This window comes from Protopterus annectens, chromosome 16.part0 (assembly GCF_019279795.1).
Source record: "Protopterus annectens isolate FY-2018-M chromosome 16.part0, PAN1.0, whole genome shotgun sequence".
In the NCBI taxonomy this organism is placed as follows: domain Eukaryota; kingdom Metazoa; phylum Chordata; order Ceratodontiformes; family Protopteridae; genus Protopterus; species Protopterus annectens.
In genome coordinates this window covers 109,683,595-109,703,125 of record NC_056750.1, presented here as the reverse complement: position 1 = coordinate 109,703,125, position 19,531 = coordinate 109,683,595, and the positions used below count along the sequence as shown (strand labels likewise).

The 19,531-nt window shown below is 45.3% G+C and overlaps 1 protein-coding gene across 1 annotated transcript in view; it reads right to left on the bottom strand.

The window, feature by feature from the left end:
- The window catches only part of LOC122790521 (protein mono-ADP-ribosyltransferase PARP14-like), a 2,292,317-nt gene that overhangs the window by 1,238,697 nt on the left and 1,034,089 nt on the right, over positions 1-19,531 (bottom strand). Inside the window, exon 5 of the mRNA XM_044058072.1 lies at positions 17,881-18,126. Within this exon, the coding sequence (XP_043914007.1) occupies positions 17,881-18,126 (246 nt within the window). The remainder of the gene's footprint in view (positions 1-17,880; positions 18,127-19,531) is intronic.

The window sequence follows — 19,531 nt, the reverse complement described above, 5'->3', positions numbered from 1 at the left end:
AGAAGTCTTCGAGTATTCGGTAGTAGGAATCTCTGGATCTGACCGACCGGCACTTGCGAACAGCTTCTGCTTCGGGCGCCACGCGGCAAGAAAGACTGAAGAAAATGGCGTCGGCCGATGCTTTTATACCCGAAGACCAACAGAGATGACGTCGGGTGAAGTGCGACATCGGCCGAAGCCAGACCCAGACTTTGGAATCCGGCCGACTGAAGGGCTGCCTGACGACAGGACTACCCATTTGTTATGACTGCAGATGCATCCATGAAGGACATCCCTACAGTCATGACTGCAACAATGAAACATGATGAACATCCGACAACCAGAAACATCGTGGTCTGGGCCTAGGCAAGGAATACAATAAGAATGGAAATCCTTATGAGGTATTTGCTTTCCACAAGAAATACAATTATTAACTTTGTCTGACATCGGTATGAGGCAAGAAAAGTTTCCCCAATGAGGTACTTAGCTTTATAGAAGACTTCGGCTGAAATTCTGTTCGAAAATCTCAGAAGCTGGCCGACCAGCACTTGCGAACTGCTTCTGCTTCGGGCACCGCGCGGCAAGAAAGACTGAAGAAAATGGCGCCGGCTGCCTCTTATATCCCTGCCGCACTGATGTCAGGGAAGAAGCGACGACAACCGGACCAAGGCTTTGGAATTCAGGCCAACTGCAGGGACCGCCTGACGGCAGCATAACTCAAGTGTGATGACTGCAGCAGCACAGCACGATAAACATATCTATATATATATATATATATATATATATATATGTATATATATATATATATATATATATATATATATATATGTATACACACACACATACATATATATATATATATATATATATATATATGCAGTACAACCTGCATGTCACTACCAATGTCCATCAATGTATGCAGTGCAGCCTGCATATCATTCCCCCTGTTTGTGTATATATGCAGTACAACCTGCAGGTCACTGTTGGTATGTGCAAATAAATGCAGTTTAGCCTGCAGGTCACTCTTGATGTGTGTAAATGTAGCCAGAAGGTTACTACTGGTGTGTTTGAATTGCACAAGGTAGTCTGCAGGTAACTCTCTTATTTATAAATATGCACACAGCAGCCCATAAGTCATTCCTAGTGTGTCAGTGTACATAGTGCAGGCTGCATGTTACTCCTGGTGTGTGTAAATGCATGTTCCACTACCTGCATGTCAATACCTGTGTGTGCAAAACTTACAAACTGCAACTTGTTGGTCACTCCTGCTCTATGTAAATGAACATGTAGTGAATATGTCAATGAATCTTTAGCTTCACACTTCACACACACCACACACTCAGAAGATGCAGACAACTATACTGAACAGTACGAAAAGACCTGTATAACTGCATGGACTCAGCCATACCCAACAGAATTAAAACCTACTCCTCAAGGAAACATAAACCTGTTTGGTGGACATTCTCTATCAAGAGGCTTTACAACAAAAGGAAGAAACTGTTGTCCAAGTGTAAAAAGGAACAAGTTCCAAATTGGAAAAACTCCCTCCTTAGCCTCAAGAAGCAAATTAGATCACTAGTGAAAAACTCCAAGGCCAATTATGAATCAAAACTAGCCTCCAAAACAAAAGAAAATCACAAAGTCTTCCTCAGTTACATCAGGAACCTCCATGGCAAAGCTCAGGTTTGTTCCAAATTAGATTTTAACAGTATCACTTGCACTGATCCTGTTGACTTAGCCAACATGCTAGCAGACAGGTTCAGTGCAAACATCACCCGCCCTGTCCCCCCCAAAGGCCCTTTCGACATCCCCGATACTTGTCCTGCACCTCACATCTCCATAGATCAAGTGTTGCAGGCCCTATCCAAGGCAAAGAATACAGCTTCCAACGGACATAATATCCCAGGATGTATTCTGCACCATCTCCAGCAAAAATTAGAAGTTATGTACCTACCATAACGTTCCATGTTAGTTGTCTTCTCTCGCCTTCTTTCTTGCTGGATGGGTTCGGAGCCGATCCTCGGCTCCGACTCGGCACTTGCTTTAGCTCGAGAACTCCTTTTACCAGCTCGAGGCAACCCTATATCCCATGATGCAAGGCGGAACTACCTCAGATCTCGTTTGGTAGCTAACCTACCCTGCTAAAGACTATCCTAACATAATTAGGAACAAAGGTTCCTAAAAGAAGTCCTCATAACAAGGCTCAGGAGGAAACAATGTAATAGGAACTCTTCAAGATCTGTCCAGGCCAGGGGGAAGGAGGGAGGGCCAAGAAAGAAGGCGAGAAGACAACTAACATGGAACGTTATGGTAGGTACATAACTTCTAAATGTTAAGTTGTCAATCTCGCCTTCATTCTTGCTGGATGGGACCGCGTCCCTAGCACCTGTATCCCGGGTGGCTCAACGGAACAGACTCTTGAGAACTGTGGAACCAAAACTGGCCCTATCTCTGGAGGCCAAATCCAACTTGTAATGAGAGACAAAGGTATGAGGCGTGGCCCAAGTAGCTGCTGCACAAATAGTATCAATGGGTAGTCTATCCTGAAAGGCTGCAGAAGTGGAAAGACTCCTGGTTGAATGTGCTTTAGGCTTAGAAGATAGTTGTTTGCCTCTGAGAGAGTAGACATAGGAAATGGTGGAAGTCAATCATCTGGATAAGGTCACTTTAGACACTGGAAGACCCATCCTGTTTTCTGCATAGGAGACAAACAATTGGTCCGATTTTCTAATTTGTTTAGTTCTATGCAAATAGTACCTGAGCTGACGATGGACATCCAAAAAATGCAGTTTCTGTTCAGCTCTGTCGGAATAGTTAGGGAAAAAGACTGGTAGATCAATAGATTGGTTAAGATTGGTTTGAGATACAACCTTGGGGAGAAAAGAAGGGTTAGTTCTTAATGATACCCTGTCCTTATGAAAAACCAAATAAGGTGAACAAATGCAGAGAGCTTGAATCTCGGAAACCCTTCTTGCAGAAGTGACAGCCAGTAAAAATATAGTTTTCCAAGTCAATAACTTCAAAGAACATGAAGCAGACGGTTCAAAGGGAGGTAGTATCAAGGATGCCAACATTAAGTTTAGATCCCATTGCGGAGGAGGATGCTTTATAGGTGGTTTTAGGAGAAAAACTCCTCTCAAAAAGGCCTTGCATAACCTAAGAGACATGATGTTATTGTCATGCAAGCCAACATGATACTTGGAAATAGCAGCCAGTTGTACTTTGACTGTAGATGACGAGGATCCTGAATGAAAAACCTCCGCCAGGAAATCTAAAACAGAATGTACGGGAGCAGTAAAAGGATCAATATTTCTGGAGTTTGCCCAAATAGAAAAACGTCGCCACTTGCTAGCATAAATAGTCCTAGTGGACGACTTCAAAGAAGACACTAAAATGTCTCTGACTGAGTCAGAAATCATTGGTAGCCTGGCTAGGGAAGGAAGTGGAGCAACCAAGCAGTGAGGTTGAGAGAATGAATGGCCCGGTGCTGCTGACCCGACTGGTGGATCAAAAGATCTGGAACTGGGTCCAGATGCCAGGGCTGCACCAGAAGGTGACGATGCAGAGACGGAAACCAAATCTGTCGAGGCCAATATGGAGCAATGAGGATCAATTTGGCTCTCAAAACGGTGGCTTTCTGAATGACTTGTGGAATCAAGGGAAAGGGAGGAAAAGCATAAAGAAGTCCCCGAGGCCAATCCTGGGTTAGAGAGTCTCTCAGGGGTTGGCCTGGAAGGGGAAAGAGAGTGAAATAGTCTGGGCACTTGTTGTTTTGAGGGGTAGCGAAAAGATCGCAACAAGGAGTGCCCCACTTCAGAAAAATCTGATCCACTACAGATTGATTGAGAGACCACTTGTGAGGCATCAGAATAGATCTGCTCAGCCTGTCCGCCAATAGGTTGGACCTGCCGGGGATGTGCATTGCTATCAGAAACCGCTGAGAAGAGATCGCCCATTGCCAAAGTCTGAGAGCTTCTCGACATAACGGATAGGACCTGGTTCCGCCCTGTTTGTTGATGTACCAGACCACGGACATGTTGTCCGTTTGTACTGCAATAGTCCCCGTGGGAAGAAAGTCGTCGAGGGCTTGCAACGTTAAAAGCACTGCTCTCATCTCCAGGACATTTATGTGCAGATGGTATTCTATGGGTTGCCACGTCCCGTGGACCATCCTGCCCTGATAATGCCCCCCCCACCCGATCAGAGAGGCATCCGTAGTGACTGTGGCAACTGGAGGAGTGAGAATAAAGGGTCGGCCCTGATGAAGAAGAGGGGAAGATATCCACCAGTCCAGATGAGCCCTGCACGACTGTGTGACTAAGATTTCGTGTCTCATCAGAAGACTGTGGTACGACCACTGCATGAATAACATCCACTGCAGGAGACGCATGTGGAAGCGAGCCAGTGGTAGAAGAACAATGGCCGCAGCCATAAGACCTAGAACCTTCAGGATAAATCTGGCTTTGACCTTGTTGCTTTGTAATAGAAGCCGAACGAATTTTTGGATGTCCAGAATTCTTTGATCTGTTAGTCTGGCTAACATTTTGACGGTGTTTAATTCTGCGCCTATAAAGGTGATAGATTGGCAAGGCAGCAGAGAAGATTTTTCGAAATTTACTGAAATTCCCAAACTCCTGCAAAGCTGTAGAGTGTAGTCTCTGGACTGAAGAAGCTGACACTTGGTGATGGCGGAGAGGAGCCAGTCGTCCAAATAAGGAAACACCTGGAATCCTAGACGTCTCAGGTGAGCCGTGACCACTGCCATGCATTTGGTAAACACTCTGGGGGCTGAAGTGAGGCCAAAGGGCAGTGCTCTGAATTGGTAATGACTGGTCCCTAGCCGAAAGCGGAGAAACCTTCTGGAGCGTCTGTGAATCTTTATGTGATAGTACGCATCCTGAAGGTCTATAGAGCACATCCAGTTGTCCTTGCCCAGAAAGGGCAGAATGGACTGAAGCGTGACCATCCGGAATCTTGCCTTCTTGACAAATCTGTTTAGATTGCTCAGGTCTAATATTGGTCTCCAATCTCCAGTCCTTTTGGGGACCAAAAAGAATCTTGAGTAAACGCCGGATCCTATCTGGTCTGCCGGCACTGTCTGGACGGCTCTTTTTTCTAGGAGTTTTGAAACCTCCTGTTCTGCCAAATCCCTTTGACCGGGTGAGATGTCTGGAAGGGATTGTAGAGTCGGGAAACCTTTGAAGGGATTTTGTAACCCTCGGATATAATCGACTGTACCCACATCTCTTGTGATAGGGATTGCCAGGCTACTGGGTACAGTGAAATCCTTCCCGACTGCCTCCAAGGGTGGACAGTCGGGCAACACCTCAGGGATGCTGAAAGGGCTTCTCAGGAAGAGACTCCCTGTTGCCCTGGTTCTGAGGACCCCCCTGCCTCTAGGGCGGCGTCTTATTGTTACCCCTCTGCCTCTGGGGTAAACTGACCTCGTGTGTCCGTGTAGCTCCTTGGGCTTTACGGAACCACATCTTCCCCTTCTGACCCTTGGGATATGGTCTAGAAGGAGTGGAAAATTGGACTCCAACGGCAGAAAGAGTTTTACCGTCCTGCTCACACCTGGTCAAGGTATCCTTCACCTGAGGTCCGAACAAAGCCGAACCATCAAAGGGGGTGTTCGTGAAGGACGCCTTAAAGGGGTCCGCAAAATTACACAGCCGCATCCAGGCTTGGCGTCTAAGAGCAACACCTGTGCCTGCGGCCCTGCTCGCTCCATCGGCCGCATAAGATATGAGCCGCATGGAGGAGTTAGATATGGAATTCAGGATAGCAAGCTGTGAGGCAATCTTTTCCTGAGCCCCAGCAGCTGAAGGATCCTGGACTACTTCACCCAGTTCTTTGAGAACATCTCGTTGAAGCCTGGTGAAGTGGCAAAGATAATTCAGCGAACGCATAGCAAAGGTCGCTGAAGAAAACATCCGCTTTCCATACCTGTCCATGGTCCTAGAATCCTTGTTAGGAGGATGGACAGGTACTGAAGGATCCGCCAGTTCCTTCTTGGTGGCCGCCGCTACCACCATAGCATCCACAGAGACACCCTTGGAAAGGAACTGTTTGTCCGAAGGGGCCGTGATGAACTTGGATGGTCTTCTGGGGACAGGTTCCACAGAATCTGGAGCCACGCCTTCGAGCCACTACCTGCATAAGTGGGTCGAAGGCGAGACACCCAGGAGGTGGAGGGTCAGGATCCAAAAGCCTCCAGGTATACCGACTCATCCTCGGAGGGGTCAATGGAGGCCAATTCCCCTCTGTTTGAGGAGCTCAAGGATGTCTGAAAAGGAGACATCCTCAGAGGGGGACCGTGGGAACCCTCCGACTCATCTAAGTCGGTATCAGATATAGTAGACTCAGGAGTCTGTGTGTTTCCTCTTACCGTCCTCTTCGAGGGGTTCCCCTGCAGGATCAGGAGAAACCTCGGAAGAGGTGGAAATTCCCAATGGGGAAACCTGGGGGGTGGTATCCCTGGGCCTGTGAGCAAGAGGCTGGCAAGAGGCATCTGCAGGCACTGATGAGGGAGGTGCTAGAGGGATGGACCGTTGACCAGGCTCAGAGGCCAGGACACTCCTCATCACCTCAAAGCTCCTCTCCCCGGGAGGCCGGAATATCCCGCTCGAAGAAATAGGAATTCCGGCTCCAAGGAGAGAGAAGGCTCCGAGGCGATGTCGGCGCCGAGCTTACCAAAGCCGAGCCCGAGAGGGAGAGCGGGTCGGACAAGGGTCCGATGCCACTAGCCCCTCGGAGCCGACAGTGGAAACCCGACGACAGGATCCCTCCAAGGAAGGTCTCAAGGAGGAGATCGGAGCCGAGGACGATGGAGCCGAAGGATGTATCGGCTCCGGCATCGAAACAGTCGCTGTCCCGAAGCTCCGGCCGAACTCTGGTGTGGAGTCGGAGGAGGAATTTCAAGGATTGGGGCTATAGCCGAAGTCTGTTGAGACGGGCTATGGAGCATTTGGGCCAGTGCCTGAGACTTCAACAGCCTGCTTACCACCCTCTCTAAATCGTGGTCAGACAGCCTGGAAGATCTCGAAGATCGGCTCCGATGGCTCCGCTCCGACAAAAGAGGAGACCCCGGAGCCGAGTGGATACTCAGTATTGAAGGGGACCGAGATCTCTTTCGGGTCGAAGCCATCGGAGCCGAAGTCCCCTGAACTCCAGATGGAGCCGAGGGTTTCTCGGCTCCGATGCTGGATAAAGTGTCGGCTCCAGCCGGAGCCGACAAGGCCACAGTAGTCAAGGTATCGGAGCCAGCCGGCGCCGAACCTACTACTTCAACAGTAGATGCATTGGTTCCAGCCGGAGCCACCGGAGGAGGCTTGGATACTGAAGACTGAACCTTCGGTGGCTTAGGAGGTTTCCCTGACCCTGATTTAGGGGGAGAACCTTCTGGCTTAAGTAAGCCTCGGAGGATAACTTTGTTCCTCCTCTCCTGCAGGACTCTCTGGTTAAAAGCATGACACAACGCACAGGAGTCCTGCAGGTGCACAGGCCCCAGGCAATAAACACAAGAAGTGTGACCGTCTGTCAGAGACATTTTCTGACAGCACTGGTCACACTTCTTGAAGCCTGAGACCTTGCCTTCCCTAGACATGACCTAGGAGGAAATAACACCCACAAACCCCAACAAACACACAAATTAAACCCCTACACACAACACACAGGAAGGGAATGACCAATGGGGTTGTAGGCCTAAATACAAACTTTAAACTAAGGTTATACAAAGGTATAAAAAATTGAAAATAAGGGAATATGGTGGGCTGTAAAACACTACAGACTAGACTATGACTAAAGGGGGAAAAATAAATCCCTAACTAAGCTCTTCTGATTTTACCCAGAAAAATCACTTACCTCAGCTGGCAAAGGAGACCTCTTTCGCTAAGCGGCAAACGAGATCTGAGGTAGTTCCGCCTTGTATCATGGGATATAGGGTTGCCTCGAGCTGGTAAAAGGAGTTCTCGAGCTAAAGCAAGTGCCGAGTCGGAGCCGAGGATCGGCTCCGAACCCATCCAGCAAGAATGAAGGCGAGATTGACAACTTAACATCTGGAAATAAAATAAATAAATAAAATAAACTGGCTTTGCCACTGAGCACACTATTCAACCACAGCCTAAGTACAGGCTTTATTCCAACAGAGTGGATAACTGCTACCGTCATCGCCTTGAACAAAGGTGGTGCCACTACTGACCCTGGAAACTATCGCCCCATTAGCTGGACAAGTCTGATCTTTAAAGCCATGGAGCATATTACTATGGATATCATAAATAAGGACATAGGCAATCTCCTAGCACTTGACCCCAACCAGTTCGGATTCAAGGCAGATCTTGCCTGTTGAACCTGGTTGACTTCTTTGAGACTGTCACCAAGGCCCTGGATGACGGAAAGTCAGTGCATACAGCTTACCTTGACTTGGCCAAGGCCTTTGACACAATCCCACACTTTGGCATCATTGAAAAGCTAGCAGAACTTGGCATAAATCCCTATCTCATCAGGTGGGTGGCCAACTGGCTCAGCGACAGGACCCTCAAAGTCAAAATAGGCACCTCCACCTCCGACAGTATATAGACCTGTCACCACTGGAGTTCCCCAGGGATCTGTCCTGGGACCCCTTCTGTTTGGCATCTACTTCTCAGAGGTCCAGGCAAAGACAAAAAGCCTCTAGCTGACTAAGTTTGTGGATGACTGTAAGATGGGTGCTGTCACTGACTCCCAAATGATCTTAACATACTGCAAGAGGGTGTCACAGCAACTAATGACTAGTGCCAAAGTCATGGCCTCAAGCTAAATGCAAAAAAAAATGTATCATCACACCATTTGGCAAAAACACAACTCCTACTGATTACCACATCAACGGGAACCCCCTAAGCATACAACCTATGGTGAGAGACCTGGGCACTCAGGTTGATAACCTCACATTTGACCATAATGTAGTGGCAGTGGTCAGAAACGCCTTTTACTTGGTTCATCTCATAAGGGATTGCATCCAAAAAAAGGAGGTTATTACCTCTCTATACTTCTCCTTCATTAGACCAATAATTGATTATAATGCCCTGTTGGAAAGGCCAGTGAAATGCCTCACAAAGAGAATCCATGGCCTCCAACACACCTGTCCTATGCAGACAGTCTCAAATTACTATCACTCTACTCGGTATCGTACAGACTGCTCAGGGGTGATCTGTGTCTCACCTACAAGATAATCTTGGACCCTGCCCTACTAGAGATGTTCCATATCTGTAAGTCTAACTCCTCAAGCATTACCCACTCAAAAGGCCTGAATCTAATATGCAATATCAACAAAACCTGCTGGAGCGACAGGTTTGTTTCCCAGAGGCTGCCCCATCTCTGGAATAGACTTCCCATACACGTCCAACAGATCACCTCCCTGACCCTATTCAAGCGCAACCTTGATGAGTGGATGGGAAACCACAAATTTCTCCCAAGGATTCCTCCAGAGTCCCTCACTGTCAGGGGTGATAGGTGCTTACTGAGGTTTATTTTTGGAGATAAACTCTTGGCTAGGCTTGTAACGGCCCCAGGGCCATTAGCCTAGCAACCTCCTATGAGCCTATGAACATTGTGCAGCCTGTAAGTCACTCTTGCTGTATGTGAGAGTGGCAAAATCATCAGTTTACTTAACCAGCACCAAAGAGAGAAGCAGTGGAAATGCTGCCCTTTGAATACAGATAGCCAAGAATGAAAATCCCTCCTTCCATTGTGCATTTTAAGTCATTGCCAATGGACACAATTTCTGGTATCTAGAAGATTGCTAAAAATGATGTAGGACAAGACTACTACACTGGCACCACTAAGAAGGTATGGTACAATGGTGCATCACTGTCAACGATTTTAAGTCTGATTTATAAATTTTATTCCCTGCTCTTCTCCAATTTTTGTTGGAAGATTTTTATGTTTGGCTTACAATGAAGCCATACAGCATGTAGGTATGTATCCTGCCTCCAGCACCCTGCAAGGCTTCCTGCCAATATGCTCAGAAAGCATAAACCTCCAGCGTTAACGTCCAACCACAAAGTACAGTTGTGTACCTACCATAAATGTAGATGTTCGAGTGTATTCACTGTTGCAGTCATTACACTTGGGTTATCCTGCTGGCAGGCTACCCGCAGTCGGCCTGAATTCCAAAGTCCTGGTCCGGCATCAGTTGCTGTCGCCTCTTCCCTGACGTCAGTGCGCCAGGGGTATAAAAGATGCAGCCGACGCCATTTTCTTCAGTTTTTCTTGCCCCAGATGTCAGGTGCCCCCAAAAGGGTAGGCTAAAAAATCTGCTTATAAAAAAGCATGCACTAACATAAACATTACATTCATCTTCAAGCAAATACACCACATAGGTTGTATAGAATAGAGAAGTACAGATAAGTCCCAGCAATGAAAGGGGAATGGTGGGAGGGTAACCTGGACTGCAACAGTGAATACACTTGAACATCTACATTTATGGTAGGTACACAACTGTACTATGTTCATCGTGTTTCACTGTTGCAGTCATTACACTTGGGTTGAATCCCAAAGCTGAGGTAGGGCGGCTGGGTCTAAATAGGATTAGGAGTGGCTATGAGGCCCTGCAGAACTGCAGTGGCAAAGCCTGCTCTGGATTTAGAGTAAAGAGGTAAGTGGTAATGCTTGGTAAAAGTGTGCACTGAACTCCAAGTTGCAGCCTCCAAAATTTCCTTGGTTGGTACTCCTCTGAGAAAGGCTGCTGAAGTGGCTGCTGCCCTGATGGAATGTGGCCTAATATTCTTAGGTACTGACTTGCCATGCTGCGCAGAGCAGAAATGAATACAGTGTCCTATCCATTTTGAAATAGTCTGCTTTGAGATAGCCTTTCTTTGTGATCCTGCAGCATATGCTACAAACAGTTGCTCAGTTTTTCTGAAACCTTTTGTTTTGTCCAAGTAGAAGCATAGCTGCCTGTGTATGTCCAAAGAGTGCAGAAGTCTCTCCCCTTTATTCTGGGGATTTGGATAAAATGTTGGCAAATGAATGGTTTGGTTAAGAGCCACTCTGGATACTACCTTTGGCATAAATGTTGGGTTTGTCCTTAGAGAAACCCTGTCCGGATGAAAAATGATAAAAGGTTCCACTGCCATTAATGCCTGTAACTCTGAGACTCTTCTTGCTGAAGTTATTGCTAAGAGCAGAGCAGTTTTCCATGATAAGAATTTATGTCAGCTGTATTGGCTGGCTCAAAAGGAGGTAGTGTGAGCTTTTCTAAAACAAAGTTGAGGTCCCATGTAGGTATCGGTGCTCTCCTTGGGGGTCTTATGTTTTTTGCCCCTCTGAGGTACTGTCTTAGCAGTGGATGAGAGAAAATAGGAGGTTTCGTACTGTAATGAGCTGAAATGGCAGAGGCATGGATCTTAATTGATGAGAAGGATAGGCCTTTGTCCAGCATCTCAGTTAGGTATTGTAAAATCTGAGGAATATTTGGAACAAGTGGTTCAAGTCCTTGTGCCTGGTTCCAAGCACAGAATCTCTTCCATTTTTCTGCATAAGATTTCCTGGTGCTGGGCCTCCTGGGTTCCAAAATGACATCCATAACAGCTTTATAGAGAGGTGTATTCTAAATGGCTATATTATCCACCATGCAGCCAGATTTAAGGTTCTGAGTTGGCTGTGCAGGATCTGATTGTTTTGTTGAGTCAGAAGATGAGGAATTAGAGGTAAAGTCCAGGCTGGGCCTTGAGACAAGCTCTTTAGGATTGGGTACCAGTGCTGGCATGGCCAGTCTGGGGCAATCAAAATCATTTTTGGCTTCTCTTGTTTGACTTTTAGGAGTACCTTGGGAAGGAGAGGCAGTGGTGGAAAGGCATAAACTGTTAGGGGTTTCCAGCTGAAAGATTGAGCATCCACTTTCCATGCTTGTGAGTGATAAGTCCTTGTGCAGAATCTCTGTAGTCGGTAGTTGTGAGGGGAGGCAAAGAGATCTATGTCTGGGCATCCCCATTTCCTTGTTATCATGCTGAAGACCTGTGGATTTAATTTCCATTCGGGAGGGTCCATGAGGTTTCTGCTTAGATCGTCTGCCAGAGTATTTTTCTTTCCTGGCAGGAATTGTGCCTGCAGATGTACTTGACAGGACAGTGCTGTGTTCCACAAGGTCATGGCTTGCCTGCAGAGGGGGTAGGAATGTGTGCCCTCTTGCATGTTTATGTACCACATAACTGTAGTATTGTCCGTCTTTAGTAATAGTTGTCCTGGATGTAGTAGATCCTTGAAAGCTGTCAGGGCATTCTGTGCAGCTAGCATCTCTTTGATTGATGTGAAGATGCATTTGGTCCGTGGGCCATGTGCCCTGAATACATTTTCCTGCCATGTGTGCCCCCAAGCATAATCCGATGCATCTGTTGTTAGTGTCTGTCTGGCTGTGGGTAAAGTGAAAGGCTGTCCCTTGTTGTGGTGACAGGCCAGTGCCCACCATCAAAATTCCTGTTGCAGGCAGGGAATAAGAGTTATTATTGTTTCCAGGCTGTGGCAATGTTGAGTCCAAACACTTTTTAGGTACCATTGTAGCTTCCTCATATGCAGTCTTGCATATGGAATTAGCAGGATGCAAGATGCCATGAAGCCCAAAGCTTGCAGAATTTTTCTTGCAGGTAGCTGGGTCTTTGTTGCCATCATTTGAAAGTAATGAGTCAGTTGCCTTTACTTGTCTGGCGTGAGATAAGCCATCTGGGCAGTTGTATTTAAGCTTGCACCCAGGAATATTATCTCTTGAGAGGGCAAGGGCACTAGTTTTGATTTCTTTTCGTTTATTGTGTACCGTAGGCAAATTAATAATTTTTTTACAATTTTTTTTACAAACGCCAGATGCTTTAGTAGAATGTCCTTGCTCTCTGCTTGAATAAGGCAGTCGTCCAAGTAGGGATATATTTGAATTCCTTTTTGTCTCCAAAATGCAATTACTGGTGCTAGGCATTTTGTGAAGACCCTGGGCGCAATAGATAAGCCAAAGGGCAATGCAGAGTATTGGTAATGCATTGAGCCAGCTATGAATCTGAGGTATCTTCTGCAAGATTGTCTGATTGGGACATGCAGGTATGCCTCTTTGAGGTCCAAAGTAACTAGCCAAGCCTTCTTGCCCATCATGGGTAGAAGTTGCTACAGTGTCAACATTTTGAATTTTGGAATAGCCAGGAAAGTATTTAGAATTGACAGGTCCTGTATTGGTCTCCAGGCTTTGTCCTTTCTGGGTACCAAGAAAAGTCGAGTAAAATCCTTGCCCCTGTTCTTGCTGTGGTACTTTTTGAATAGCTCTCATGCCCATGAGAGCAGAAATTTGTTTTTGTGCCTCTGTCCATTGGTTTTGTGGCAGGTCTGGCATACCTTTTGACCTTGGTAGGGTGTGAAAGTGGAACCTGTAACCCTGAGAAACAATATTCAGTACCCATTTGTCCTGGGTGATCATGTGCCAGTTTTGTGAGAAAAGTGCTAGTTTTCCCCCTAAGGGTGCTGCCAAAAGGTAGGTGCTTGGCTTTTGTAGAAGGAAGTCATTGTGACTGTTTCCTATAAGGTTGTGATTTGTCTTCTCCGCCTTTGGGGGCTAAAACACCCCATTGTTTAGGTCTGTATGAGCCTTCGGGCAGAGATCTGCCTCTTGGGTGTCTGTATCTGCCTCTTTGTGGCCTGTCTGACAGTGGAAAGGACCAATTTTTAGAAGGCCAGTTCCTGCTAAATCTAGGTGGCTGAACCTGTAAGAAATCCTTTACTGTGCATTGATTTTGCTTTATCCTCCATTTTCTTTAACACCTCTTCTGCCTTAATACCAAACAAAGTATCATGCTGTAATCGAGCATCCAATAGTTTTGCTTGAACGTGATCAGGTAAACTTTGTTCTTTTAATCAAGCATGCCTTTGAATGACAGAGCCTGTAACTGCAGCTCTGCAAGAAGCTTCTAATGAATCAAAACCACATTGCAGAGTATGCTTTCCTACTTGTTCAGCTGCATGGAATAAATCCTGCATTTCCTTATTGTCAGGACATTCTGAGCTTGTAAACATTTTCTGTTTCAGCAAAGACATTAGGTATTGTTGATATTTAAGCATGTGAAACTGGCATTTTAAAGCCCTTACAGCTAAAGTAGCAGAAGTGTAAACTTTTTCCCCCATCTATCCAGTGCTCTAGAATCCCTATCAGAGGGAACAAGGTTTTTTGCAATGGAAGCCTTGATCCCTTTGGGACCCTGAGAAATTGTTTCTGGGTCAGCAGCAGGGTTTTTATAAAGACATTTATGAGAGTCTGGGACCCTGTAGTACCTATCCGGCTTGACTGGTGCAGAGGGTAAAGAATCAGGAGACAAACTGGATTCAGAAAAAACATATCTAGTACAGGGGGATAGCAAGGGGTCTGTGCTGAGGCAGTAAAAGAAAGTCTCTGAGCCTTTTCTTTGATTCGGAATAATCCTGGCTCTCCCCAATGGAAATGCCTCCTCATGGTGTGCAGGGTTTCCCCAAAAGAGTAATCCTCAGGAGGAGAGGCTGAAGGGATAGATTCTTCAGCATCAGAGTCCTCATAGGGAGGAAGAGAATATCCCTGTTCTGAAGAGGAATCAGAAGAAATAGAAACCTGGTCAGAGGAGTCATAGTCAGTGCCTTGCCTAGGCCTGTTATCAGGAGGGGGATGGGAACCCCTGATCAGAGTAATTAAGTCCTCGGCCATTTTAAGCATCTGTTTCTTTGGCATGGATGACTGTCCAGGAGAATGCTGTACTTGTTTCTTTGTCTTTAATGGTGTTTTAGACTTTGCCTTGGCTGCTGAAGTAGACTTGATAGTAAGCTGTGAAGGTCTGAAAACACCCTCAGAAGCCGATGCCTGCTCAGTGGCTCTGGACCCATCTGAGGGAATAGTTTCTATAGGCCCAATACCTTGAATTTCCAGAGGCCTAGTTGTCTCCACGTGGGAGTCGGAGGCAGCCTGTGGCTCTGAGGTAGCGGGTGTCAGGGGCTGTGAAAGCGCCTCACTGAGAACCGGCGACTGGCCTAGAAGAGGCTTTGTCGGTTTTGGACCTCGGATGCCTGTCCTTTTCTTTGTCTTTGTGTTTTTTATGAATTCCGGTCGTCGGTTGTTCCAACGGCATTATGTAGTTAAACCTTCGGCCAAAGTAATGTAAAGCAAAATCAAACAGATGCTTAATAGTGCGTTGGTTGAATCTAGCACAAAACCGACAACTAGCAACGTCGTGGTCAGGGCCTAGGCAAGGAATACAGTAAGAGTGGAAATCCTTATGAGGTATTTGCTTCCCACAAGAAATACAATTGTTAACTTTTACTGACATCGATCTGGAGCAAGAAAAAGTTTCCCCAATGGGGTACTTAGCTTTATTGAAGACTTTGGTTCTGAAATTCAATTTTGAAAATCTCAGGAGTCAGTCGACCGGCCCTTGCGAACTGCTTTTGCTTCGGGCACCACGCAGCAAGAAAGACTGAAGAAAATGGCGATGGCTGCATCTTTTATACCCCTGGTGCACTGATGTCAGGGAAGACGCAGCAGCAACCAACGCCGGACCAGGACTTTGGAATTCAGGTCGACTGCGGGTAGCCTGCCAGCAGGATAACCCAAGTGTAATGACTGCAACAGTGAAACACGATGAACATCTTGATGTTTCTCCTGAAGTGGGATCTTCATAAATCCTCCCCTGATGAAGTTGAGTAGACCATTGGAATTCATTCCTCCATCCCCTGGATGGTCCTCTGGAACTGAAGTTGTTAAAAGATTGCAGGTAATCAGTAGCATAGACGGATGACCCCAGTTTGTACACTGAACATTACCATGTTTCAACCACAGTGCATAATGCTGGCAAGCAACACACTGTTCAGAATGTTTATAACCTGCTGACAAATGGCATCACCATCCTGTAATGTGCACTTTAGTAACTGAAGAGTAATGAGCAAATTTACAATAAAAGTACCCTGTTCTGATTTTTTGACTGCTAGCATCCACATTAATATGTACATCTAAGATTCCATTTTCATTCAGAAATGCAAGATTTCTTTCATTAACAAGTAATATAACTGGTGAACATGGCAAACAAAGAGAGTTTAGTAACGTGAACATTTTGTATGATGGTAAATCTAAATTTTAATTTAAATATTGCTCTATGATGTATCCGCAATACCTGCACTTTTCATAGTCAAGCATTTCTAGACTGTTCAACGCTGTTCAAACATAACAGCAAGAAATAAAAATAAAATATTCAAAAAGTCTTTGCCATCAGATCATATCCCCCTGCTGATTCCTGCTAGGGAGCTGAAACAACTGACAGCACTCCCATCTCACTTTTATACTGTATGTTGATCCATTTTGACAAAACACTCCAATACATTTTTACATAGTCCATGAACCTTGGCAAAGTGTTCTCCTGGGATTTATATAAACTGATCTGTGGTTAAAGATACCCTCATAACTATGAATGTGACACTTGCAATACCGTCTTGAAATGTATTTCACAGAAACAGCTTAAATGCATCCAGTGATTTACTGCTGGTATTTGTGTGTGAGCGATCATATGTGCATGTGTGTTGGGGGAGTGTGTCTCAGGATGCACTAGTGTATGCCTGAATGTTTCTGATACACTGTTTGCATGTCTTTTTTTTTGGATCTATATTATAAACCCAAAAGCTTTAAATAGCGAATAAATGTACATCGACACATAAAGGTCGATGTACAAGAACAGCAAAACACGTAATCTGCGAAAATGAAAACACCAAACGTATTTATTTAGCCAGGAGCACGATCATGGGGATGAGGAAATATATCCTTTTCCCCACTGTAGTGCGGTCGCAGAGTTGGTATATTAAAGTAGGGGGTGGGGGGTGCAGGGGGGCTTGGCCCCCTGCAAAAGTGTGTTAATTTCATTTTATTTAGTTAGTTTGAGCATACCTGCATGGAGGTGTTGGTTGAAGAAACATGTTCGGTGTTTTCATTTTTGCTGATTTTGTGTTTCGCTGTTATTGTACATCGATCTTTATGTGTCGATGTACGTGCTCCCTATTTAGAGCTTTTGGGGGTTAAAATATAGACCCTTTTTTTGTATGTGTTTTTTGCACTGTGCTTGCTGATCACTGTTTCTGGCCCAACTATACTCAGCCCATGCATCCCTCACACCAGGGACATGCTCAGTACAGTACAGAGGGGATACAACCAGGGGGAGACCTCCATCCTGGCAGCCATAAGATTCTTTGTGTCCTTGCCTGCATCTGTGCCTTTAGCTATTCTTGCTAGTGACATGTACCCTTATCCCCTGACCTGGATAAATCTGGCTTCTATTCAGACTGGAATCATCCAGGTTATCCCTAAGCCAGGAACTACACAGTGTATGCCCCTCTCCCCAAGCAATGTTGCTTCCTCTAGGATACAAAATATGGGAACATTTCTTGTACAATCCTAATTCTGCCTCCCCACCGGCTGACATGGATAGTCACATTGTTGTGGAGACATCCAATACAACCTCCCTAAAGTGTGCAAGCTCCCACAATCACACTACTGATAATGGCATGTAATGAACAAGCCCATGCCCCCCTCCCCCAGCTATGGCCACTTCTTGCAAGCAAGTTTCCACTGGAGCAGATTGCCTACTTGAATCATTATGCCCCCAAGGATAGGCAAGTTGAAAAGCAGCTCACTTTCAATTGTTCCCCACTAAGATCTTCCACAGCCAAACTGCTATACGAATCCAAGTTATCTGTGTTTTGGTCAGACTGTAGGTAGGGTTTAATTCCTTTATGCCACAGAGGTGTGTGTGCGTGTGTGTATTATGTTTTATTCTGTTACTATTATGTTATATTCTGTTAATGAGTCAACAAATGTGGACTTATAAATCATGCATTGTATTGAGCATTTTTTACATGAATAAAGAAAAGAACTGTGCTATACAATACCTCTTCTGTTTTCCCTTTCAATCCATCCCATTTGGGGCAAATCACATAATATAGCCACTTGCAGTCCAGAGCTGGAATTTCTGAGGTGTTTACTGGAACAATATCTCCAGGTTCAAAACTACGACCTTGAGACTGTATGAAAAACTCATGTCGTAAATTGTCCCCCACTTTCTGAAAAATGCATTTTGACACCTTTGTTGACATTAAATTCAAATCCTTAGTTAATGGAACACCCAGCACATCCACCTGTTAAAAGTAAACAGTTGCAAAAGTCAAAAGTAGTTTCTTACAATTAATTCAAACAAGCTTTTAGCAAAAATATATATGTACATATACTTTGCTATAGCTAGTAAAATAGTTATCACCTCAGATAAGTAACGTCTATAACATATGAAAGATTACTAACGTGCAATTGCTGTTCACCCTTTTTCTCTCTCCTGTAAAACTCTTTTTCACTATCTTTATTTCATAACTTCCAAAGTTTGCCTTTTGAATCTTATGGCATTCTTTGAAGAGGTAACATTAGAACTTGAAGGATGGGAAATATATATTGATAATCTTGACATTGATAAGGCATTCAACATTATCCCACATAAGGAAATAACTGACACAGTAAATTTGTATGTAATCCAATGGTAAATCAGCAGAACACAAGTTAAAGTGCAGGGCTACTAGTATAGTCCAATAGGCATTACCAGTGATGTTCTACATGCTCTGTGTCAGGGCCACGCCTTCTCAGATACAAAAAAAAGAAGTTATGTTCTTACCATAACGTTCCATGTGGAGTGTTCATCTCGCCTTTGTTCTTACACACGGGTTCGGAGCCGATCCTCGGCTCCGAGTCGGCCGCATAGCAAAGCTCTGCATCTTAGAGAAGCTCGAGACCAGGCTATATCCCACAATCCTCCCTGCCATTACTCAGATCTAGTTTGCAAGCAAACCAGACCAACCATAAACCTCAGGTGCTAAGGCTACACACAGCCACAAAAATCAGAGACACTATCTCACTGACAAATTAACTAAAGGGTAGCGAAATATACCCCATGAGGTAAGAAACAATATACCCGGAAGGGGTTAAGGCATGTGGACCAGACTCTAGTCCTACTCGTTCTTCCAAACACGTGAGGGAGGGAAGGGAGGTAATGTAAGAACAAAGGCAAGATGAACACTCCACATGGAACGTTATGGTAAGAACATAACTTCTTTATGTGAGAGTGATCAATCTCGCCGTTTGTTCTTACACACGGGTAGCGTTCCTAGCTCCGTCACCCCGAGTGACTCATGGAAGAACGTTCCTAAGCACAGTGGAACCAAAAGATGTCCTGTCTTTGGAGGCTTTGTCAACCCTATAATGAGCGATGAAAGTATGTGGTTTAGACCACGTGGCTGCTGCACAAATCGTGTCCAAAGGCAGACGAGCTGCATGAGCCAAGGAAGTGGAAACGGATCTGGTAGAATGGCCCTTAGGTTTGGTAGGCAAGGCCTGATTCGACTTAGAATATACAAAGGCTATACAATCAGTAAGCCATTTAGAAAGTGTACGTTTTGTAACTGCCATGCCCTTTTTATTGTCCGCAAACGTGATAAAAAGCTGATCTGTTTTCCTGTAATCTTTAGTCCTGTCCAAATAAAATCTTAGTTGTCTGTGGAC